This window comes from Protopterus annectens, chromosome 3.part1, assembly GCF_019279795.1.
Source record: "Protopterus annectens isolate FY-2018-M chromosome 3.part1, PAN1.0, whole genome shotgun sequence".
In the NCBI taxonomy this organism is placed as follows: Eukaryota; Metazoa; Chordata; order Ceratodontiformes; family Protopteridae; genus Protopterus; species Protopterus annectens.
This window is the reverse complement of record NC_056732.1, coordinates 852,331,820-852,358,336: the sequence shown is the minus strand read 5'-3', so window position 1 is coordinate 852,358,336 and position 26,517 is coordinate 852,331,820. Positions and strand designations below refer to the sequence as shown.

The 26,517-nt window shown below is 40.4% G+C and overlaps 1 protein-coding gene across 1 annotated transcript in view; it reads right to left on the bottom strand.

The window, feature by feature from the left end:
• LOC122798301 (lysine--tRNA ligase-like) overlaps positions 1 to 26,517 on the bottom strand; it is a 394,521-nt gene that overhangs the window by 292,532 nt on the left and 75,472 nt on the right. Inside the window, exon 3 of the mRNA XM_044067128.1 lies at positions 13,603 to 13,768. Within this exon, the coding sequence (XP_043923063.1) occupies positions 13,603 to 13,768 (166 nt within the window). The remainder of the gene's footprint in view (positions 1 to 13,602; positions 13,769 to 26,517) is intronic.

Genomic DNA, 26,517 nt, shown 5'->3' with positions numbered 1-26,517 from the left:
GGGTATGCCCTTATTAAAGGTGGAATGTGCCAAGCTCTGCTGAGGCCATACACTAAGCAGCTGCTCCTACAGGGGCTTCTGTACCTATGGATGTGAGAATTCCCTCCCCTCACAATGTTGTAGACAGTACTACTGTGCCGTTGGGCTATGCCATCTGCAAGTTGCATCACTGCCAGCCACAGTAGCCATGCTGACATCGGCCATCTATTGCCCAATTCTCATAGACTCTCCATGAATGAAACCTGTGAATTCATTAAAAGTATGACACCACTGTGGCCTGACAGACATATGCTTTGAGTACACTTCTGTAGCACGCTTAGTGGGACACATGGAGACCAGTGCTATACAGTAGTTTGGAACATGTACTTTGTTGGGCAGGGTATTGCACTGATAGAATATGGAGGTGCCTACAGAACAGATATGCAGGCAGCTCACAGTCATATCCCTTTCATTTCACATGTAGGTATATACCATACCATACTATTATGATCAGTATTAACATGGTACTTCCATTACTGACACACAGATAATAGGCTCTAAGCCTGCAGCAACATCCAAGCTACCAGCCGGTATGAGGGGATGATCTTGCTGTCCAGAGAGAATTATCAAAGACTCCTCCACCTCCATCAGCCACTTCAATGTTGGTTGTCCTACCCTTTGGTGGCATGGTCAGCTGTAATATCCTGAGCCTTTCTGCTTTCCACAGTAAATCATATTTGTAGCCATTCTTCACACCGGTTGTATGGACCTATTATGGCAATGTACACTATTCACATTCTGCACCACACCCTACCAGATCTGGTCCCTCACCTGCTAGTCTGTACCACTCATGGCCAGTAAATGCATGTCATGAATGCAGAGGGCCTGAAGTAACACAGCATTCTCCTGGCTTTTGAGCTTTTCTAGACATTGCCTCTCATTGTTGACCATACCAGTTCATGTACTCCTGCAGACAAAACACACCATTCATTGGGTATATAATGTATGTGTTGCTTACTATGGCCTCTGCCCACTGAATTTACCTGGATATCACATGCAGTTGTCAATCTGGAAGGTCCCTCTCTAACTATACAATACTTTAACCATGCAGTTGTGTAGGGCCATGGCACTCTCCCACCCTTTATGCCAGAGTATCTCATGCAGTTTGACACAGTGCCTCTCATCAGGCATACACAAGAGTGCCATGAGACTGTGTTATGATCCTGTAAGTGATGTGTGAGGGTCAGGTGTCTGGGTGCCTCTGCACCTACATGCCTTGATAGTTGGGTTTCTGTAGAACAACCACCATGTGTGCTGTATCTGGAAGGGTGTAGGGTGTTGTATCAAATGGCTAATGCTCCGACACACAGTGAGTCAACACCATTTGATTGATATAGACAGGGGGTCAACAGGTGTTTGAGATCAACAATCCCTGAGTAGGGAAACATTTCCTTTTCCCGGGGGTTATGCGGTCTTGGAGTTAGTATATATAATTAGCCCCCCTACAAAAACAGTTGCCATTGGTTTAGTCTGCCCTGGTACTCCCTGGACCATGTGCAGAATGTCTCAGTCTTGCTGTGTTTGATGTTTTGACATTGTTCTGCTGTGTTGGGGTGACAGACATTTAATCAAATGCCCTACACCCATCTGGAATACCCATATGTGATCCATCCTTGCATATGTCCCAGGTATACAAATAACAGTACAGTGACCCTCACTCTGTCTGTCTTGCACCACTTGTGCCAGTGACAGTGCCTTTGAATCACTTCCTTTATACACTGTGCTAACCATACTTAGCAGCACAAGCCATATATGCACTGTTAAGCACTAGGCATATGATGTCTTTCCTTGTATACCAGTCCTGGGAATGCATTTAATGCAGCACTACATTGCACGACATGAATCCAGAATGTGCATCCATGTCTATAGGTGTAATATATTGCTCCTCCAGTGGACTGAGTGGCCATGGCTGCTTCATCCACCATGAACTGCAGGGCATCAGCATAGTGTACCAGGGAGAGTAAGATTTTTTTTGTTCTTCCTACATAGGGATTTTCAAAGAGCACTTGCTGGGTCTCATTAACCTGAGTATCTTCTCATGGCGCCTCTATGCTTAACACCGAGCATGCCATGAAAAGATACTAAATGCAAGCTGTTACCCCTGAGTGCCTTCCACAAGCATGATAAACTCCATTGCAGGTTTGTTGCTGAGTTAAATGTAAAACACGCTGAAATCGTAACTGAACTTGTAATTTATCATATTCAGTTACGATTCAGCATGTTTTTACATTAAGTTTACATTAAACTTTTATTAGAAAATCTTCTGAAGTTGTTGACTAAGCAAGTGATGGCAGCCAATCGGATTTCTGCAATCCAAGCCACCACTTATGTCCCACCTCCACCCCCAAAATTATGTTCTTTTGTTTTGCTCTGACAGCACAAGCCTTTTACAAGTAACAATAAGCAGAAACATGCTTCTCACCACAAAGGTTACCCCCATGCTGATAAATGCAGATTCTAATTACTCTACTGTTAGCCTGCTTATCCACCTGCAGCTTTATGCAGACTAGCTTATTTTTAAAGGTCAGTGCCCTTTTCTGCCCGATAAGCGCCAGTGCCTCTGCTGTCCTTTATTTTTCTTTTAAAGAATTGGTCGGAGTAAAGCAGAAGCTGTAAGGGGTGTTTATTTTAGGATTGTTTGTTTACTTTTCCTAGCAGTAGTATGGAAGACTTGTGGATATTGACTCTTGGGCTGCATCTCTGCAGTTTTTTTTTCGTTTCTTTAACAGATTGCAGTTGCACAACCTGCAAATCTTTTTAGATGTGTTACTGTCTTGCACAAATCTAAAGTAGCTGTGGCAGCAGAATACTCTTAATATTGTTCCTTATTTGGGAGATAAACATTTTCTTGCAACCCTTAGTTCCAATTCCTTGTTTTAACTTCTGCTCACATGTACCACAGTACTTGCATTTCCTGCAACTTTAACTTTACGTAAACAGTCCGTCTGTCCTAGTGCTGTTTGTAGGTGGTCTGCTCTGTGACTTTTATTAGTTGCTTTGACAAAAAAATAAATAATAACATGCCTCCTTGTGTTGGCGTATTTGAACTGCTTGTACGTATCATCACACAGATCACTTCATTTTTAGTGACTCGATTTTGAGTCCGGCAGAATTTTGTATTAATGCAAGCCGTTTGCTTGTCTAATGTCCTGTCATTGCTAGCTAGAACCACATGCCGACTGCTTTCGTTTTCTTGTTGGGATGTGTAAGAAATGTAGTTTTCAGTCTGTCAAGTAGTTTAGTTGGTGTTTTTATTCTTGTTCATTAAGTTTTTTGCAAAGTTTATTATGCATTTAAGATACCGCCCTTGTCTAGGAAGCTGTAAGGGCTTCTGAACGTGTGATTTATTATGAAAAGGTGACACGTGTGTGTGCGTGTGTGTGTGTGTGTGTGTGTGTGTGTGTGTGTGTGTGTGTGTGTGTGTGTGTGTGTGTGTGTGCGTGTGTGCGTGCGTGCGTGTGTGCGTGTGTGTAAGTAATGTTGTGGGGGGTAATGAACAGACTTCTGAATTTGTATGGAGCCTTCCCTTCATGCACTGTATCTTTATTCACCTACAGATTGTCAGTATAGAAAACATGGGCAGTATGTGTATACTTTGGAATCTATATCCCATTTCGTTTAGTTGATTGCTTATACTAATGTGCAAATCCCACATCCATTTAGGCACTTATGGATGTATGACCGATATGTATGGATTGTGTGTACGTTGGGATTAGTGATAATTTGTGTTGTGCACAAGTACAGTTCCCAGAGCCAAATTTGGCGTGGGAGTCGTATCTTTCAACTGTACAGATTCTCGCAGAATATCCAGATTTTTGCCTTACGTTTTTGGTCCATTTTTCATACAATTTTTTTTTTTTCTGGGAAATTACTCACTGGACTGGGACATGAGTACTTCATCTAGCACATTATGTTCCTTTTATATTATAGACACTCACGCTTGATTTATGAAGATGCTAGCAGTTGTTTAGAAATGTATATTTTCAGCCATCCTGGGTTATTTACAGCACTGTTTGTTGTACATGGGAGGTAGATATCGCTGATTCATACAGTCTAATCTCTTCGAGTAAGAAATCAGGACAAAGTCTGAAATAATGGTGTGAGAGAGACCTAGAGGTGGGGACAGATTGTGAATATTGCTCTTATAAACTTGGTTGCTAGAATGACGGATTTTGTCAGCATACATTTTCTCAAGGATGTGAGGTCTGAGACTCAAGTTTCTGTCAGTATTTAGTGACTTCTTCCCTCAGTGATTTGCCAGAAAACCATAGATTTTATGCAGAACTGACCAAAAATATGAAACAAGAATCTGGACACTTTGGTGGTATACTTTACATCCTGATTAGTTCCTAAAACAGTTTTAATATTCCAGTGGTTTCTATAGATAATTGCTTTCTGTGGGATACAAAAGTAGAGTATTTATTGGCAGGACCAGCCTTTGGTTAACTGGTGCCCTAGGCAGAAGGTCTTCACAGCACCCCCCCCCCCCAACACCACCCTACACCATCCAGATTACTGGAAAACACCCCTGCTAGAGCGGCGCACTAGGCGGCTGCCTATTTGGCCAATGCATAAGGCCAGTTATGTTTATTGGATGACATTTCAGGTTACTGATATGGCCCAACATTTTTTTTAATGAGTACTTACATTGGCTTTGGAAGTAGTGCTTTACAGTGATATTTTTCCAATACTATTGAGGATAGCCCAGTGTTTGAAGCTTGGGGTGTGTAAGTTGCGTTACAAGTTGTATATACCTTTGGTCCATAGTGTTTATGATGTGAGTTGTGGATAAGAATGAATAGTGCAGCCTGTACAGAATGTGCAGTGATGTTGTATTTGTTCATTTTCTTTATGTTGATAGTATAAATGTTAGTGACTGTAAGAGCTTGGCATTATAGACTTAAGTATAATCATTTAAAAAGAAAAGTGCGTATGAATCTGAGAATAGGTTCTTTTTACGTGTGCTGCTATAGGTTGTTTGTTGCAAATTATTTTTTTTTTCTTTTAACTGCTGAACCAGCAGTAAGAAATGCATATGCATACTTTTGCATTGTTAGCTCAGCACTTTTTGAAGATTTTTAATTGGCGTTCATAATTACTTGAAATTTGATGCAGTTTTAAGTTTGATATGGGGTGCAGTGTGCATTTGGTTCCATATGACTGCTGCTCACATGTTCTGAAGTACAGCTGTATAAGCAGGATAGTTCACTGGCTCTGAAAGGTCCAATATTGTCCACCCACCTTATTGGATATTATGTTTAGAAACTGTTGCATCTGTGAAGCTGTATTACTGTGTTTATTCACTTGTTTTGATGTAAAACAGTCTTATCTCCTTTCTGTAAAAGCAAGAAGTATTTACATTGGTAGTAGTTCTGCTGTATTAGTTTGTGTCGCTTTTAAAATTTCTTTTATTTAAAATTTCTTCACCAGTTTCAGTCTCGGCTTGAGCATGCAAAGAAAGTCAGAGAATTACATTTAGTGAGAGATAGCGACAGTGAAGTGAAAATACATTTCTGTAAAATATACACATATATAAAATACTACTATTGTTTAACAAAATGGTATATACACTGTTATAAATATATATTGTATTTACAGTAAAGCAAGACAAATATCATTTGGAAAGTGAGTTGTCTAAGTGGGAATGATGGAATAGTTGTGTGGAGTGAAGGATGTTAAAATTTGTGAATAGTTGAAAATAGAAGTTACGTTAAGCAGAAAAGTATGTGAATAAGACGTGTATTGGTGCAACAGAATGTACCATATGAAGAGCAGGAGGAATGTTAACAAGAAGCAGAGCATGATGTCGCTCAGGCTAGGTGATATCATTGGAGGATAGGCAGTGACATTTAGCTGATGAAAGGAGGAGGGTTTTTAATCAAGTCCTAAATGTATGGTAATATCAGATGTCTTTTTATTTGCGAGGAAATACTTTCCTAGAGTTTTTAACCTTGTATATAAGAACAGTGGTACAATGGAGTTTGGTTTTGGGGATTGCTTTGTAGGGCTTTTGAGGCTGTAAGAGGAAGATTGTCTAGATTAGAAGCTAGGGGAGAGGATATATGGTTGATTTGGAGTTTGAATAGTTGGGATCGTAGGAGAAGGTCAAACATTTACTGAACAGGTAGCCATTTTGCTTTTTCATTGTTTTACAGTGGTGGTCATTTTAGAGGACTGGGTAGTAAGTTTACATTTTTATTAGTTATTGTTTGTGTGTGGAGTTTTTTATGATGAGGCTATGAGGGAAGGTCTTATTGAACTTTAGAGAGTAGGGTGTGTTTGCCAGTGGCTGTTCTGGAGGTTTTAGTAAGGGGGTATTTGGCCCAAAAAGAAGAAGGCTGACCTTCTTCCTTAGGTAATCAGTGTGGAAGTAAAAGGTAAAGGATGAGTCATTGTGGACTCAATAGTGAGACACATGGATGTCTTACTCACCAGGTTGGACAAGGAAAATTTCACAGTCAGCTGCCTGTACGGTGCCAGGATTCATCAGACCACTGATGCACTCTGGTCTCTCAGCAACAAGTACCTTTATGACTCTGTCATAGGTTCATAGGTAGATACTAGGCTATCTGCCCTAGGGCATTTATAAGCCTAGCCAGAGTGTATTTGGCTTCCGCCTCCCTATTAGATTAGCCTACTGTGGCTCTGTAAAGTAGGTCACAGAAGGTACTCTTTTAAGATTAGTTTACTGTGCCTCTGTCTAGCAGGGACACAGAAGAGATCCCAGGGGTGAATTTGCGATTTCCCATCCACGAGTACAGATTTCGCTTGAAGAGGGTCAGCGAGGGGCTATGTCTAACATGAATTGCAATTCTATTCCAGAGTGAGGGGAGCCTCTGGGAAATGAATCTGTCCCTCCAGCATGTCCTATTTATTTTTGTGCTGAGGTTTAGGTCCCTGGAGCGTGTAGCTCCAAGGGACTTGGATTTTTTGAGGTGGAGCATGTCCATTAATTCTGATTTTGACATGGCTTTGTAAGTCAGGCATAGATCGCCTCTGAGTAGGTGGTAAGCAACTGAGTAGAGCTGGAGTTTCTTTAGTCGAGCTGCATAGGACATCTGTTTGTAGCCCATGATCCTCTTGGTGAGGTACTTTTGTTACTTTTGTCATAGTTCATATTGGTATGAATGATTTGAGATATACCTCACTGGTCTATATGAAGAGAGACATGGTTCATCTCTCACACTATGTGTCCCAGGCAGGTATGTCCCTAGCCTTGAGCAGCATACTACCCTTACCTAGAATGATGCCACAGTATAAACAAAAAAATTATTGATTTCAGTAATTGGCTCAGTTTTTGGTGTCATTCAAAGGGGATCAAGTTCCTGTCAGCCTGGGAAGCCATGGTCAACAAACCTCGCTGCTTTGCAAGAGATGGTTTGTACCTGATACCCCTAGGCTTTCAGCTACTGCAAAGGCTGTTGCATCCAAAACAGTACGTTTTTTAGGCAAGGTCTCGAAAACAACATTACCGCCATGAACTTAACCAATCAGAATAAAATATTTTGCACACTTGTAAGATCTAGAAAACAAGGAATACCATAGAAACACATAAGACACAGCACCAGGAGCCCTCATGTATTTGGCAGTTGGCCCATGGTCAACAGTCCCTAAATCTATAACCTTTCCCAACATGCTGATATCATGTGGTTCTGCTGAGTGTACAATGAGGAGAGTCCTCAGATTCTTAGACTATAGTAAGGTTAGATATTGCCAGAGTTGCACAATAGTAGTATTCTGCAGTCAAGACAGGATTTTGGTAAGGGTTTCATTTCGGTGATTGTGCATACCTCAACATTCTACTGAAGGGGTTGCTTGGGTGAAGTGTTCATGCTGGTGGTTGTACGTACTAGGAAATGTTATTGAAGGGTTGTTTGGGGGAAACATTTCATTTAGGTGCATGTATACCTGGACATAGTAATGAGGATGTTGCTTGGGGAAATAATTCATTGTGTATCAGGGAAGTGCTTGTGCATAAATGTGACTGCTGAAGTGACCGCTGGGCAAAATAGTTTATTGTGCCATTTTGGTGCTTGTACATACACAATGCAAACAACTGGATCGGTTACTGGGGAAACTTCAGAAATTAAGTCTGAAAATTACATATGGTTACATTACTTAGAATACAGCACAGAAATGTAATTATAGTGTAATATGCCATCATATAAGACATCAGATACACCATTGACTAATTAATAGTATAATGTAAAATAAGAAGACAAGAAATGGTTGCCCATTTAAAAAGGTGGGATGTCTGGTTCAGCCTGGTACCGATGCTGTCTGTTTCTATGGGCATCGTCCATACAGAGGAAGAATGTAGACGCCAATAAGATGAAGTGGGGTAGCACTACGCTGACCTGCTCCAAGACAGTGAGGAAAAGGTTCAGGAGATACAGCCAGAAATGTCATGTAAATATACATATTTTTTGTATAGTCATGTCCTACTGTCTTTAGTGTTATCCAGCTCTTTTTAACGGTACAGTATTTGTTTTCCAGCTGCAGAAGACCATCACTTAAACATACTTGGCTGCTTCCCCCAGATAGCAAGGTGTGTATATACTGCATATCATTCCAGTGTACAGCAGCAGTAACATTCCTGTCACATGTGTGCCATATCATTGTGTTCCCACTATATCTCTCATGTGAAAGTCCATTTCAGGCAGAGGAGGTGAAGGTGCAGCCACATTCACCTCTGTTTCTATCAGCCACTGCAGCTGATGACATGTCACTTATTCCCTCCATATCTTCCTGGCAGAAGGTATCAGTGACTCCTTTGTTGGAGTTTACATGTATGAGTTCCTGATGCCCTCTCATCCTGCCTCTTTGTAGTGGTAAAGGCTTCCCTGCTTAAGGTGGACAGAGGTAATACCTGTGGTAGCCTCTGTGGCATGTGCAGAGGCTGATTGCTGTTGAGATGTGCAGACAGCTGAGCTCCCACATCAGGATCATGAAACTCCTTCTGGAGTGACTTGGGAAGTCACTCAACTGGCAATCCCCAGCCATTGGGCCTCCAAGAAAGCAACTAGTCCATAACATTGTTTACCCAGGTGTATGCTGTCAAGGTATGATGACCTCTGTGCAGGCCCGGCAGTCTTCCTGGCATTACCTATCCTTTTCTTGTCTTTTATCATATCTTGCTCATTGTCCAGCCATCCCCATCAGCAGTTGTCTAGCCTCTGTCTGTAGACTGTATGCATCCATCTACTGTCTGACCCACATTTTCTATGTACACCACTACCTGTATGGCTGCATATGTGTTTCATGTTTGCCTGAACCCATTGCCAGTCTTGCTTCATCCATCCTTTGATACCTTTCTTATCTACCTGTTTTAATAATAAAAAGAGTCTCTGCCCCCACAAACAATACCACATCCCCCCACTATCCACTTCACATTGGTTATGCATGTCTTCCTCTGCTTGCTGTCTTTAGCTTTCATGCATTCCCATACACCCATTTTCTCTTCAGTTGTGTGATAAACAGCATGGCCATTATGATATGCACCTGCACATTGATGTCCCTCTTGGCTACTGTGCCTTGTTACTGCCCCTAACTGAACCCCAGTTTTCTGGGTCATACTCATGGCTCCATTCCTCTGCACCATGGAGTCAACCTCCCAAGGACTGATTGATCGAATGATTGATTGATTTTGCCTTCCCATACAAGTAGTAGGAAGAAAAAAGTATGTTGTGATATCCAAGCTGGTTAGGTAGTAGTGCATGCATAGAAAGCTAAAATTTTGCAAGAAATGGGGAAGAGCGCATGAGATCAGACATTCTGACTCCTTCATCTGGATAGATTTCTCTGTCTCTGCCATGCATGGGGCCTTAATGGAGATTTGTGCCCTAATACAACCAAGTTCAGGTTCAAGCAGGTAGGTTTGGCCCAAGGCCCAAAACCCAGAGTCTGGCTTGACAAAAGTCCCTAAATCAGTGTTGACTGGGTTTGGCAATTTAGATTAACTGCTTATGTTTGACTGCTTTGTTGGATGGCCTGATTAGCATTTGTTCTAAGCTGTGTTGTTTGCAAGCATCTTGTAACATAATCAACTGACATTTTCACTAGCAGATTAACTGTTTTAATTGGTTGCAGTTAACACAGGACTGGCACCATTTTCCTTCCAGTATACTGTGTCATGCATTTATCTGCTGCATATGGCCATGTGTATTTCCATCCTAAGGCGAATGCATGACATCTAACTGCAGCAAAACATTGACCAAAAATATGTGCTTGCTGGTGTTAATTCAGGATCAAATAAATAACAGTCATGGGTTTGTATTAAATGGGAAGCCAGACTGTCACTTAGATATAATTAATTCTTTCATTTATTTTTGAATAATTTATTCTGTTCAGGGTCATGTGGGAGATGAAGGCTATACCAGGAGGTAGCAAAGTTAATGCATTGAGCTGTTAATTGGAGGTATATCACTCCATAGCAGAACACACACGCGCACACAGACACACACACACACACACACACACACACACACACACACACACACACACACACACACACACACACACACACACACACACACACACAATGATCACACAATGATTTCTAAGTTGTAGGCAGAGGGTTCCCTTATATGTCTGGCTGCTGGTGGAGAGACTGTGCAGTTGTGTAGCAGTATGGCAATCTGAGGCCAAAACTGAGGGTCAGATCTTTGACTGGGGCCATTTTGCTTTCCCTAGTTTTATGCAATGTTGCTTTTGCTTTGAGGACAGTGTGAAGAACCTGGAGATTTAAACGGTGATTGTGTGAATGAGGGTGGAATTTCTTTTTGAAGTATATGCTATTAAGAGGAGGCCATATTCTACTTCAGAAAGTATACTTATTGCAGTCCTGGAAGACTTGAGGAGAAACAGTGAGATTTATTTAGCCCTTAACAGTAGTGGGCCAATCCTTTTTTTGTCAAGGTTGAAGTTAAGAGATGGGTCTATCCATATTTTTTGATACTTAAATGATTTACAATGTGTATTTGCAGTACTGTTGTGATAAAATATTAATAATGGAGAGATCATTTTGAATAATCTCTGCTCAGTTCCAGAAGGCAGTGTTTTTATTTTTGATAAGTTAATAAGTCTGTTGTTATTAATTCAGTGGATAAGGATGAATAAGTCAGACTGAAATTCTTTTTGCAGTGTTGTTAAAGATTTGTTTGAATGGAACAGGACAGTGTCATTGTCGTAAAATAGGAGGAGGAGGCAAGGAAGATTGAAGAGTAGTTTGTTTTTGTAGATGGCCAATAGGAGTAGGGCAAGTACTGTGCCTTGTTTATCTTTGTTTGCTATTGGCTGAGGATTAGAGCAGCAACCACCACAAAAGCTGCTTTCCCCACAGTTCACTTCTGAACCATCTGGTAATGCTGTCTAACACTATTATTTTGCCACTGTTTTTGCCAATCCTGTATTTACCTGAAGAGTCACACATCACTAATGGTCATTACTGCCATTTTCCTCTCTGATGGTGGACGTTTTATCTAATGTGAGTACTTCCATGTAAGACCCTGCACACCTCTATTTTTTTTTTTTTTTTACTGTTTATTTATCACATTTGGCAAATGAACAATCATAAAAATGTAACCAGGAGTGTACATTTTAGTGTTTTTCCTACGTAGACTTTAAAAATCACCTATAGCACAGCAAAAGAATAACGTTCAGCCCAGTTTATTTTTCCCTATTAACATTTACAGTAACATCATGTGGATGTTCTGCATTTGCTTTCTGAAGGTCTCCTTTTGTCTGCATTTGAAGTTAGCACAAAAAGTGGGACAGGGTAGGACAATGATGCACTGATGTGAACACTGTAGTGAGATAGGCTAGGAGAATATTTCAGTGTACTAAGGTAGGGCAATGCTGCAGAGATGCTATATTTGTCAGTACTGCAGTGAGGCAGGCTAGGAGAATTTTACAGTGTGCCAGGGTAGGAGAATATTGCAGTAGGGTGGTGTAGGTGAATAGTGCACTGGGGCAGATAAGAGAATTCTGCATTGGGATGGTTTAGGAGAATGCTGCGGTCTGGCTGGTGTATGATAAACACTGCAGTAGGTGATGTAGGAGAATATTGCACTGGAGCAGGTAAGAGAATGGTGCTCTTGGGTGGTGCAGGAAAATGCTGTGGTTGGGTGATGTATGGTAACATTGCAGTAGGGTGGTGTAGGAGAATATTGTACTGGGGCAGGTAAGAGAATGCTGCACTGGGGTGGTTTGGGAGAGTGCTACTGTTTGGCTGGTGTATGATAACACTGCTTTAGGGTGGTATAGGAGAATATTGCACTGGGGCAGGTAAGAGAATGCTGCACTGGGGTGGTTTAGGAGAATGCTGAGGTTTGGCTGGTGTATGATAACATTGCAGTAAGGTGGTGTAGGAGAATATTGCAGTAAGGTGGTGTAGGAGAATATTGCACTGCGGCAGGTAAGAGAATGTGGCACTTGGGTGGTGCAGGAAAATGCTGTGATTGGGTGATGCATGATAATACTACAGTGGGATAGCACAGGAGAGTACTGAACTAAGGTAGGGTTGAAGAATGGCACAAAAGTGCAGTGTAACAGAATACTCCATTAGAATAGTGTAAGAGAATATTACAGTGGGGAAGGAAAATGCTACAGTAGTGCAGTGTAAACGATCCTGTGGTGGGGCATGTAAGAGAATACTGCAGTAAAACAGAGTAGGAGATTTCTGCAGAGGGGCAGTAAAGGTGAATACCACAAGGGCACATGCTATAAAGTGCTGCAGTGGGGTAGTAACAATGAATACCACATTGACACAGAGTAGGAAAAGTCTGTAATGGGGTCAATAAAGGTGAATACTGCAGGGGGAAGAGCCAAAGAGTAATGTAGAGGAACAATAAAGCTGAAAACCACAGTGGGAACAGTGTCACAAAGAAGTAGTAAAGGTGAATACCACACTAAGACAGGGTAGGAAAACTCTGCAGTGGGTCAATAAAGTGAATAGTGCAGTGGTAAAGGGAGGAAGAATACTTCAGTAGAGAGTAAAGGTCAATACCGTTGTAGGAAAAAGGCAAAATAATGATGGAGTGGGACAAGAAAAAAGAATATTTCAGAGGGGCAGCAAAGGTGAATACCTCAGTGGGAAAAGATAGGAAAATTCTGCATTGTGTGGTGAGGTAGTATGCTTCTTATCAGCTGCAGAATGCATTATTTGAAACTTGGTGATTTTGATATGTGCTGATGTTCATCTCTCCTGCTGGGGCGAACTTTCCTTTTGAGAACCTTGTGTGTGGAATTTAGAAGTAGCGTGTCATTTGTAACTGTAAATGATATTCTCCTAGGCTTGTCACACATGGCTACTGAGACTCATAGTTGCTAGCTGTGAATTTATGTCTTGTTAGTGTTACTAACTTAAGGTTTTTAGAACTTGGACACCTTCTGTGCTTAACAGGGATGTCATTCTTCCTTTTTATAAGTGTTACACGTAATTATTGTTTCCTTTTGTAGTGCATGCACAGTGTTGTTCTAAAATTACAAAATGCATTTCCCTTAGAAAACAGAAACTATATTTTGAATTTCATAACCCGTGGATAGAAGAGATAAATTACAAACCTGCCACAGAAGTGATTATGTCATTAAAATGATCACCAGGCTTTAAGTCTTTGTAAGTCTCCAGGAACTCTGAAAGAGAGACGCTCACACTGAATTTATGTGGGTATGGGTTTTCCCCATTAGCCTTCATATCTGTGATAGCCAGACTCCTTATCTTGTGATATTGCTGCAAAGAAGAGAGCAGGATTTACTTCAGACAAAACACATTTAACATGATTCAGGTGTGGAAGCAACATTTGGAAGTTTTATATTTCTACACATAGCAACAACTAAAACACAAATAGCCCACAAACAACATTAAACATATTGTAAGGAATATTTGCACATAATATAATCTACAAGACTGGTGCTTCTTTCCACACAAGACACAAATTCGTTTTAAACCTTTCAAGGCATGGTTAGCCACGGCAGTTTGTTGACTAATTCATCCGTTTTGGACCTTTGTTGACCAAAACTTTTTTCAATTGATGTCTTTTTCCCTAAGTCGTTATCTGATTTGTAAGTACCATTAGCCTTTACCTGGTGAAGACAACCATTCACTCTTCTTTCTTCTCCATTTAAGTGTAAAAATGCCTGTATAACATAAATAATTTGTAGTTATCTTTTAATGTTTTAACCTTCTGAATATCTCTTGAAGGGCATCTGGGCAAAAGCACTGCTTTTCATTCAAAAAGAATCCTACATAAAATGTCCTGCATTCTTAACAATCGTGGAATGTGTTATACAGAAAGAGATTTCTGTACAGTCTTGCAATTTTCCTCTCTCTCTCTCTCTCTCTCTCTATATATATATATATATATATTTATTACAAGGAAATATGTTTTTAGTTAACTGTTGCCCTTACAAATACCTTTGAAGATGGAAATAATTTTAACTCACATAGGTTTAATTCTCTGAGTATTCAGTGATGTATTATCTACCTAAAAGACAGCCTTCACATTTTAGCATAATCTGTATTTTAGATTTGTAAAAATTCGGGCATTCTTATAACCAGTTAACCTTCTGGGCATAATCTTATGTTTTGTATATGACCTTTGTTTTGGAACATAAGGTGGATCTTAGCCACACATACTGTATGACTGAAATTTGGGCATAGTGCATCTATCTTTTGTTTTAGCTAAATGTACTTCTGCCATTCAGCAGGGTGACTGACATTACATAACTACTAAACTGAGCACAGCCCCTCCCCCGTGCAGTGTTTTTCTTATTAGGCAGGCTCATTGAGCTGCAGGAAAGCTCTCCCTCCCTCAGATGACTGGTTGGCATCATTAATCATGATTGTTCGTACCATTTATCCTCTAAAAGGAAATCAAAGCAGGTCACCAACTGGCTTTCATTATGTTCCTCTGTAGGTAGTTCATTTGGTACTCTTGATTTAACTCATTACATCCGAGTTACGCCTCCAGGTGCATCTGCAGTTAACTCCTACTGATGCCTCTAGGCATCAAATATTGCTTGTTCATATTTGCATCAATAATTCCAAACCCATGCTATGTACAAAGTTTTAAAATATTTCATCTTAAAGCTTACACAATGGCAAACTCAACTGCATTAATATTTGACCTCTGTCTAATGCAGGTAAATAGATATTAACTGTTGCTTTTATGATATTAATTTATATAGATGTCATTTTTTCTAAATATCTCAACAACCAAGTAACACAGACAGAACTCCTTAACCTCATATGAAAGCTCACAACTAGATGAATAACATACTGTTGACAGTATGTGCGTAATTTGAGTGGTTGCTGAGATATTGTAAGTTGTTTACAAAATATTACAAATGTAATACTTACTGTGTTTAATGTGACTTATAAAATTCATTTTAAGACCTAGGACCTAAAGAATACCACCACTATAAAAAATAGTTTGTGCTGAATAGTTTGTCATTTATACTTCTTTTATAATCCCTATGGTTCCAGAGATATGAACATTTGTTTGAAATGTGAGGACATCATTTAATTCTGTCAAAATGTTTAGGCTCCACCTATTGAAAAATTACAGTGCAAACTTCCTGGTCCCCATTGGAGCTCCAAGGAGGAGGAAGGATCACGGAGTGCAGGCCTGAATTATGTTGGCCATATTCAAGAAAGAGTGTGTGATGGTACTGGATGGAGTACAGTCTCTGTAACATGGACAGCAGTAGGATGTGCAATTGTGGGCTATAGTGGGGAAAGGAGTGGAACATGGAAGGATAATGCAGTGATGGGTGTTCAGAGCTTTGTGTTAAACTGGAGCCCAATGCTGTGCTAATGAGTTGTGGTTCTTAAAAAGAATCCTCATACACCTTATTAACACTGAGATTTTGGGTGTCTTGCATAGTGCACTTGGGCTAAGGAGTCCACAGGTTATGTGACCTAAATTTTAAAATAGTACTATGGAATACTGTGCACCTACTGTGGGCTCTCTCCTGCAGAAATGCTACTTCTAGTCTCAGGTTTCCAAGCTTCTGCTGAATCACTGCTAATGTTGCCGCTGCTGCTGCCTTGCCTAAGATTTTAAGATTTTGGTGACTTGGCACAAAAAGTCACAAATATGTACTAGTTTACTTCAGATGTATGCTAATGAAGGTAGAGTTCACCAGTGTCTATGAATAGCTGTGTTTCACTAAAGTGCTGCAGTAATATAAGGTAGAGTTATGTTCAGCACCATGCCACTGACATATTACTCATGCCTGCTTGGGCATGCAGGCTGGGTGTGTGTGCACATTGTGCTAAGTAGCAGCACTAGGATGATTCAAAGTCATGTTTAAACAATGAATCACAGCCTGACATTTTATTTGGCTGTATATTCATGGTTTTGGCTGCTGATACTGATGCCCTATGGTGAACACATGCCAGGTATGCAAACATAACCAAGATTATGTTGCACATTTTTCAAAATCAGTTCAGGGAGCAGTTGTTGGGAGCATGTGTGGTTTCATTTCATAAGGTGGACACTTGGTATGACTACAAACACAGCTGCTGGTCAGGGCTACTGGCATTCCTTGAAATGATAAGCAATGAGGGCAATGGTATGATGACCTACATTGCCACTGCCCTGAAGATCCCTGGGTTTGGGAAGGAAAGGTGAAGGAAGAACACCCCAAAATGCATTGTAAATGTCTGCCATTTTTACCATGCTTCATACTCTTTTAACTTATTGAAGCAGTTCAGAGTAATAGTTTTCTATTGCCACTTCATGAAAATATTCAGTATAAGAATATGGTGCAAGAGGTGATAAAATATTCTTTTGTGGTGCAAACAATTAATTTCCTTGTGAATATGAACAACTAAAGTTTTCACAAAGATGAATTTATCTGAAGAAATAAATCTATTATACATTTAGGTGCAAACATAATAAAAGCTGGTAGTGCATTAAAGAGAGATCCAGATCTGCTGATTGTGCACCACCAAACACTGCACACAGGACAGTTGCCTCAATTACCCCACCTTAGCTACTCTACTCATTTGGACTCTCTGAGGTCTCTTAAACTGAGTGATGTGTTTCGACAAATACATGCCAAAAGGGGCATCATATTGAATAATAGGGATGATAAGAGATGAGCAAATGGAAGTTAAGACTTCTCCAGATCCAGAGGAGAAAATTAACTGAGTCAGACACAAAGATTTCTGAATTACTACAAAAGTATGATAGTCTATGCTTCAGTGGTGTAGAGGGATAAAGCCCTGAATACAACCCAGGAGACCTAGCTTCGATTAGCATCCTGGGCAACTGAGTGACAGGGGATGTCACCAGATGGGTGGTGGCCAGTGGGGGGCAGTGGGACTTTGCTGAGCTGCCATGGAGGTGTGGCAATATGCCAAGGATCCCACATTTCACACCCCAAAGACTGTACCACACTGCCACAAAGGGTTGGGGGGAGTAACAGGGAAGATTAAAAAAAGACCCCCCCTAGATGGAAGCTCAGACATGATGAGAACTGTTGCCTGTGATCTGTGACTGGTCCCACTAATTACTGGAAAAGTCTGGGGGGCATGGAGTAGCTGGTTGACCTGGTGCAGATGGGGCATGAGGGCCAGGCTGGTAATAATGAACAATGGGTGGGAGGAAAAAGCCAAAAAAAACCCCCTAAGAATTATGATGGTCAAACAATATGCAATTTATCAGCATGAGTGCCTAAATACCTTGCTGCAGTGTATGACTAGAGGAAAATGACATCTATTTGGTATACTGTGCAAATGTTTGTTTATCAGAATGACGTGTACTATATTTTACACATTTAGTTTGAGACCATTGTCCTTGCACCAACTGTTCACTTAACCTAACACATGGCGGTGCAATTGTGAGTCATTGGAGGAATGAACGACAACATCCAGTGTATAGTTGCCAACTTAGATAACCGTAAGCCACTAGTGTTAGAATGAAGGTCTGAAAATCACATATCAAATAGGAGAGGGCCTAGCAATGAGCTCTGCGGCTCACCACTATTAATTGTTTTGCTTTTAGAAGTGGCCTCTATGACACTGACCGCATGGGCTCTGTCAGACAACCACTTAGCTATTCACCTGATAAATATGTGGATTTATATTCAGATTTACAAGTCAGTTAATAATGCCTGCATGGAGAATAATGTTAAAGTCCTTGGCCAAGTCTAGATATACTATATAAAAGCACGACCATTACCCACTGCTCTGGTGGCTTTTTAAAGAATTTAATGAGGTTAAAGAGGCAAGACTTTCCATTCACAAAGCAGAATTGATAATGGTCCAGTGTTAAGAGATTTTTAATCTACAGATCAGTGCAGTCAAAGATAATACATTCCAGAGGCAGCTCCAAAAATGCCTTATCCCATTCAAGAGTCTCCTCAAATTATCTATTGTATGATCCCAGTTAATCTTAGTAAGGGTAATATATAATTATCGGCCATGGATTAGCTGTCTTAACTGAGACTTGCCTCAAAACCCATACAAAAGATGAAAGTTTAACAAAATGCTACAGCACACTCAGACTTGATAGGATAAACAAGCAGGCAGAGGTATTGCTATCGTGTTTAAGATTCCCTCAAACTAGACCAACTAAACTCCACTCCACCTGACCTTCCCAACTCTGAAATATTAATAACACAGCTACAAATCAACTCCCATAAAACAATAATAGTAATCACCACCTAATTCCCTCCCAGGAACAACCTATCTAACATTGAAAACCTTCTCTGCTGGTCATCAGCAACTTTCAACCAAGAAACAATAGTCCTAGGTGACTTCAATATAGACTGGCTTACCTGTTCCTCTGATAACCCCTCCAACTTTATCAACCTCTACAACTTCTCTCAAACAGTTAACCCTCCCACCCGCATAGACAAACATGCCAAGAAACAGTCAATAGTAGACTGGATTCTAACAAACAAGCCCAACCTTGGTCACCAAGCGGCTGCCTTCCAGACACCCTAAGTGACCATTTATCAACCTTTCTTCTCAGGAAACAGTTATGTACCCCTAACAATATCATATTTAAACACATTCACAGCAAAAAAAATACACTTCTCCCCCATTATATTCAATACACTGCTACAGCAATGTGACCGGTCACCTTTAAAATACCTCCAGTTGGACCTCGCAGTTCAATATTTCAACAATAATGTTCCTCAAGATATTAAATAACCTAGCTCCTATAAGGAAAATATGCACCAAAGCTAAACAATTACCTTGGTTAACTAATGACTCCAAACTACTACTCAAACAAAGGGATAAAGCCTGGCCAATATACCAAAATTTTAAAAGCAAAGACAACCTCATTGCAAATCAGCAACTCAGAAACCAAGCCATGAAACAAATCAACCTTGATAAAAAGTCATACTTCCAGTCATTCCAACAAACATACCAGAACAACCTCCAAATATTTTGGCAAAGTATTAAACAACTTTTAAATCCTGGAAGATCCACTACCCCAGCACCTACCACCAAAAATACCACTGATAATATAGCATCCTAGTTCAATTCATACTTCATAAACTCTATAACTTCCCTCATAAACAATAATATTAACTCACCCTTAACAGTACCCAGCCCTACATAATCTAACCCTAACTCATTCTCTATTAAGCCCACTCAACTATCCTCTATCTTTCAACACGGTGACGATTCCTCCCTCATCTGCTCTGCCCTTACCCTTCTTGAAGTACAAGAAAAAACACAAAAATCACTCCATGACATAGAAAACAATTTTGCTGACCACCAACTCATACTCCATCCAAACAAAACAAAGCTAATGGTCTTCTCCAATAAAAAAACAAAAAACAAAAACAACCATCCCCACCTCATTATCTACTCCTCCAACCACACTAAAATCGAAACAGTAGATCAAACAAAACTTCTAGGTGTCACAACTGACAACTATCTAAAATTCAACAAACATATACCATTAACTGTGATGCCCACATCTGCTACCAGTATGTGATGGTCACCAATATGTGATGTCCTCATGGTGGACCAGTAATCAAGGAACCTGAATCCTCACCACTGACACTGGAGAGAAATGTGCACTTGGAATACAAATGGATTCACTCAATATTTCCAGATGCAGACCTCTCTGCATCAAGTACAACTTCCCTTAGCAGCACATAGGGAGCACACTCAACCCAGGGTCTGGATGTCTCTATATCTGTCTCCCTCCATGTCCCCACTAGTACAGCTGTAGGATTAGGTCCTCAGCCAAGTGTCCAAGCCAAGTCCTCAAGCACCCTCTCTGTAAACCCAGTGCTTCTTGTCCCTGCCCCAAATAACTGACACACACACTCTTTAAGATTTAATTTTCACACAACCACACATGGGAAAGACTGGCACAGATTACCTGCTCAACCAAGCCTAGACTATAAGGTAGTTATCCCTGCCACCAGTCAGTAACCATAACGCTCTTAAAAGGGTATCCAATTATATTGTGTAATAATAATACTAAAACAAATGGTACTAGTTCACCAAGATGGCTAGGCCTTCTGGAGTGGCCCAAACAGTATCACCAAATAAATATAAGTACTCTCCAAGGTTAGATACTTTCTACAAGGACCAGTCACAATGAACGTTTTAAATATATCTAATAATAAATAATAAATGTACATGAAAATACTGAATATATATTCACAGTAAATCACAGGGTTCAGATCACAGAAAAATATTTAAAAGAACATTGATGGACAGACTCAGACAAATTAAAAAAAAACAATATCTAAACTAAGCTTCACTATATTCCTGAATGAATATAAGAGAATTACTGTTCCCTAGTTAAGTTACTTACTACTGCAAGGGAATATGCTGTGGGTGAGGGTCTTTCTAGTCAGGTTTCTGAAACAGAATACTCAATACTCTGAAATTTCTCTTTGTAATATCTAAAATATAATTTCCAAGATGCCTGGGAGAATGACCTCATCTGATCACCTGACTCTAGGTTCTCACAGTATTCCCCTTTGAAGCTGAGATAGGAAGTTAGCACAGACAGCCACAATACACATCCAAATGTTTATGGCAGTGCCTGAGGCCTCCCTTCTTTTCACTGAGCTAATGGATAAAGGCTCTTCCCCAGACCTGGCATCTCTGGTCCTTTTCAGCACTGTGGGGTACCTTTTAATGATTTAACAGCTCATTTACATTTCCCTTATTTTTCTTAAAGTTAACTTCTGCTGTGCCAGTGTCTATTAAAACATATACATTTAATTCAGCTACAATAATCAATGTACATTTCTCTTCATTTCAGCAAGGTGCACGATTGATGCATTTCAACACAAGCAATGGTCACAAATACATAGGTTCATAGGTTCATACTACGCTATCTGCCCTAGGGCATTTATAAGCCTAGCCAGAGTGTGTTTTGGCTTAACCACCCATTTTTATAATTTTTTGCTAGTGCCTTTTTTGAGGGTTAAACTGTGCCTCCTCCTGTCTAACAGTGAAACAGAAGTGATAGTCAAACCGACCTCCCATCCACTCATCTCCATCCTCTTCTCTTGAAGAGAGATGGGACTCTGCCCTGCCTACTCAACCTTTTTTATTTATCTCAGAGTGAAGGGGGGGTTCCTCATCTGTCCCTCCTCCAGCATGTCCTATTTTATTTATTTCAGTGGTTCAAGTCTCGTCTCGGGCTCTGGATTTTTGATTTTTCTGATTTTCAACATGTCGTTAAACCCGGGTTGACATGGCTTTATGGATTTATACGGATAGGCCTCTATGACTGAGGGTGAGATGCCTGAATAGAGCTGGAGTTCTTTTGCGGGCAGCATATGGCATCTGATTATGGCATCTGTTTGAGCTTGGTGAGTTTTTTTTTTTGTTTTTTGGTTGGGTAGGGTGTTGCAAAGGGGTGTGTCTAAAGGGGCATTTTGTAAAATTATGGGGCCAGATGAATTATGGGCCAGATGAGGGATGATGACCTCCCTCCGATGATGATCCCCGATCCCTATGTGGAAATTCTTCATGATTGCAAATGATTTCCTAACCACTTTACGATTTTGAGTTCACATGACTTGCGGGGCTTGTCAACTTTTGGTCCCTTCTTCTTTGGTTGCTTCTTCAATGATTAATGGATTTGTACCTGCACTGTGGTGATTTGTGAGCACTGTTTTGCAACTTTGTTTTTGCCAAAGGGGGGGCTTGATGGCAGGGGCATGGCTTCTGTTGAGCCATGGCTCTGGGCCCTGTGTGTGGTTGGAGGATGCCTGTTGGGGGAGAGTTGATTTGAGTCAGCTGCAGTGTTCAGCCTTGGCAGTATCCTGTCCTCTGTTGTCCTTCTGTACTGCCGAAAGAAATATACCAGGTGTAGGAGTTGTGGAACAGAAACTTGTGTGGCGCTGACTTGTACTGGTTGGAAGCTCACACTTGGCTCCAGCAATTCTTTCTGCATGTGAGTTCTGTCCTTCAGCCATTAGTGACATAGGGCCCTAAATCTTTTGATTATAGCTTTTAATAATTAGAGATGGATTATTATGTCGAAGGAAGGGGGTATGGTGGGAGGCAGCTTGTGCCAGGTGGGCTTGGGGACACCCCAGTGTGGCCAATGGCCTTGGTGACAAGTTCAAAAGAAAAGAGATAGGAACCAAGAATAAGACCAGCCTGCTAAGGAGGAAACAAGGTCTGATAGTCATCCAGTGTCTGTTATCCCATCCATATTTTTTCAGATGAGATGATCCTTTCCTCCATCCAGTTCTTTGAGCAGTTAGCTGGCCAGGCTTAGTGGGGCTTATAGGCTGAGGTTTTGTGAGGCTCCACCACTGTGAGGGGTAGCCACACACTGAGTACACCCACTGTCTCTTAGTTTTATGTGTTTTTAAGTAAGGCGTTGGAGTTTTTGTAGTCTTAGGTTTGGGTTTCATGCTGGTAGGATTTCATGGGGCCTTGGCCTCTTGTTGTTCTGGACTACATTGCGCTGGCATTTGCTGTTGGAGAGGAGCATGCTTTCCTGTGGGGGCTGGAGATGTGTGGGGGGCAGCACTCTGTTGGGGCATATATGGGCTTCAGTTGGGAGGGGGAACCTTTGTCTGAACCTATGATTCTGTATTTTGTGTGTTTGTCACTAATTTTGATGTATTTTTGTCATTTCATTTTTTTTCTTCACTAACTTAAAATTCCACCCAGGTTCCCTCCTTGTGTAAAAGAAAGCCTTGTGATTATCCTTAGTTTTGCTTATGATTTCTAGTGTACTTTTTTAATTTTGCTCAGAGATGCCTCATATTTTAGGGTTTTTGAGTTTTGCTAGTTTGGTTTTTTGCGATTTTTGCATTATTGTGCTATTCCTTTTTGTTTCTTCCTTCTATCATGTAGTATGGGATTTATGGATTGGGTCTTGGTTTCCACCGATGTTGGGATTGCCTGATCCATGGTGAGATATGGGATTTAATGGGATTATTATTATTCTCTCTTTCCTGTGATGTTTGGGTAAGGGATTCCAACGGGGCTTTGAAGGATTTTGACCGGTTTCGGTTGGGGGATTGAATTGTTTTAGCCTTTGCTTTTGGTTTTTTGGTGGATTGCTTTGGGGTGGGGCTTTGGTTTTCTGGGTGGGGTGGGGATATGGTGTGGTCTTATGATACAAGATGGGTTTTCACTTCTGGTCTACCAGTGAGGGATAAGCTGTTGTATATGATACCAGTGTCTTGTGGAGGGTGGGTATGTTGTTTGTATAGTGTTGTTTGGAGGTAATGAGTCACTATAACCATTGGGGCTTGGGAGTAGAGCCAAGTTAATGGCCTGTGTTTGGTTTTAGTGGTGCTAGGCTAATATGGGCAGAGTTGGAGGGGTTGGTGCATTTTATTTCCCATTTTGGAAGTGTTGTGTAAGTCCTGTTCTTGGTATTGGTGTGGTTCCATTTTGCTCATCACATTTTCAGCACAAACATTTGTACAAAAGCAGATATACAAAAGACATACAGTTCTAATACATTTGTAACACAAACATCTTGTATAAATCAGTTTGATATTCAAAGGACATATCATTCTTTACAAAACTCCAGCTGGCTATGCTGGCACTTGCCCATATTATCACACTAACAATCAAAAAACTCCACATTAAACTTGTCTCACTCTACAGGGCCAAATCATTCCTTACCAACAACTCCAGACTAACTACAGCCAGATTCCACCGACTATCCACCCTCCTTTACTCTTCCCAAATCTTTACCAACCTATGTAAGACAGATCTAAATAAACTAGAATCCTGCTATAACAAAATAGCCAAGTTTGCTTCTAACTGACCCCATAGATCACACCACTGTACTGCACTGCAAGAACTCATTTGGATTGAACTACCTAACCTATTATCTCTTAACCAACTAACTATTGCCCACAGCATCATCCACAAACCTGAAAACTACCCTGCTCTCAAGGACTTAGTTCAAGTAAATACAAAACTTCAGGTCAATAAGGTCATCTGCTAAATTACTTTGAAAGGTAACTAGAGCCAACAACTATTGAGATTCCCTATACACTATTAAAGTATCCAAAGCCTGGAACTTATTACCCCCAACACATCCTAAGCAACACAAACAGTCATAAATTTAAGCTACTTCTAAAAGAACACCTTATCAGTCATTGGCTATGCTCCTGCACAATACTTGGTTAGCTGCCACTAGCTATCTCTTTCTTGCCCTATTTAAGTCAACATTCTAATACATAGCAAATTCTACTCACCTATGTTAAACATGTCTTTTTCTTACTTACTAACTATGTTAAAGTGATAAAGCTATATGTATTTGTTATCTGGCTACTCCTAACCATGTATTCTCTGCTGAAATATGTTGTACTTGTTACAATGTATATATACTGTACTGTAAAATATGTAACTGTCAGCCATGTATATACACTCTAATGTATTTCTGTCATTCTTGAACCATGTATATAATATCATTCTGTATTTCATTATACTGTATCTATATTTGTTGGAGATTGCTGAGGCCCTGATTCTGAGAGTTCTTTGTGAGAGGGGGTAGACTGTAAGCAGAGTGGGATTGAGTTTTGGGGAGTGGTGAATTGGGGGCCTGGGTCAGGGTATATATCTCCTGTAGTTTTATGTTAGTGAGTGTAGAAAATGGTAAGTGAGTTTAGATAACAGACTGGAATATTTGTGTAGACCATGCAGAGGTGTATATGTGTGTGTGTGTATTTAAAAGTGAAGAATAGGTTGTTAGAGCTATTGTACAGTTGTGTTGAAATCTGTATGTTTGTATTGGGCTAGTTGTGGTCTGAAATATATGGGTGAGTTACATTGTAGTAATTTGTGATATGGAGTGTGTGGAAGGAAGTGGCTTGGTATAGGAGGATGAGAAGACAAAGTAGGGGAATTCTAGATGTTAAAGTAGTTTTTGAAAACATGGTAGTAAGAGGAAGAGAGATAAGAAGGAGAGTGTTATATATATGGAACCAAAAGGGGAGATGTTGTGGAAGTAGGGGAGGGGTAGAGGTGTTGAGAAGAGAGAAGGGATGGGAATGTAATAAATGTAGGGAGGGGTAGAGTGGTAGATGGGAAGTGGGTGTGGAGATAATGAAAGAGAGTCAGCGATAGGTTGATTGGTTAGAGGGAGTTGTCTGGACAGGTGTAAATTTGGGAAGAGTAGGGGTGGGTGGGTATAAGAGTAGGACAGGGGAGCAGATTGAGCTTGAGTGTATCGAGGGTGAATGGAGTGGGTTGGACCCCGGACACTGTTGGATAGACTAAAAAAATATCAACAAGTGAGTGTTTTATGCTTTTTATAAATTTGCTTCTAAGAAGGAAAAGAGAATTGGCAGATACCTTGTTTACACTAAGTAATGTGCAGCAATAGAAATGGCTTAAGGGTATTGCTGCTTGAATAGTGACTATAGGGACCTAAGGTTAGCTAAAGGAAGTAGTTAAACATCTGATGGCTAATCAGGTAATCCAAGCTGAGTAGCGAAAGTCAGAAGAAAGTGGTTAGATAGGGATATGAAAAGAAAATTAAAAAGAAAATACGTCCTGCTGATTTGCAGCTACTTCTGGGATAGGATTGAAAGTATTTTACAACTTCCGATGGAGGCAATGTACTTTAAATTACAACAGAGCAGGTTATTAATGCTAGTTTGCTTGCTGGGAGAATGTGGCTGTTTTCCTGAGCTGGAGTGAAGGCAGAGAAGTTTTTGTAGGTACTGGTGGTTTGGGTATAACAAACTAGTTACAAACCTAATAAAAAGTGGAAGAGAGGGACAGTAAATTTAAGTATGTTAAGGCACGGGGTAAATGCTTATAACAGAAAGTAATTACAGGAAGATGGACAGGTATTAAAGCATGTAGTTCAGGCTGACAGAACGGAAACTGAGATATAAGGTAAGTGAAGCAAACCTTCAGAGACTAAGTGTAGATACCGTCAATAGTTAAAACAATAGTGCAAACATATCAGTCATTATGAATTCTGCAGTCAATGTAAACTCATATAGTTGTATTTAGGCAGATAACTCCTAAGGGTTTTAGTCAGATAAAGC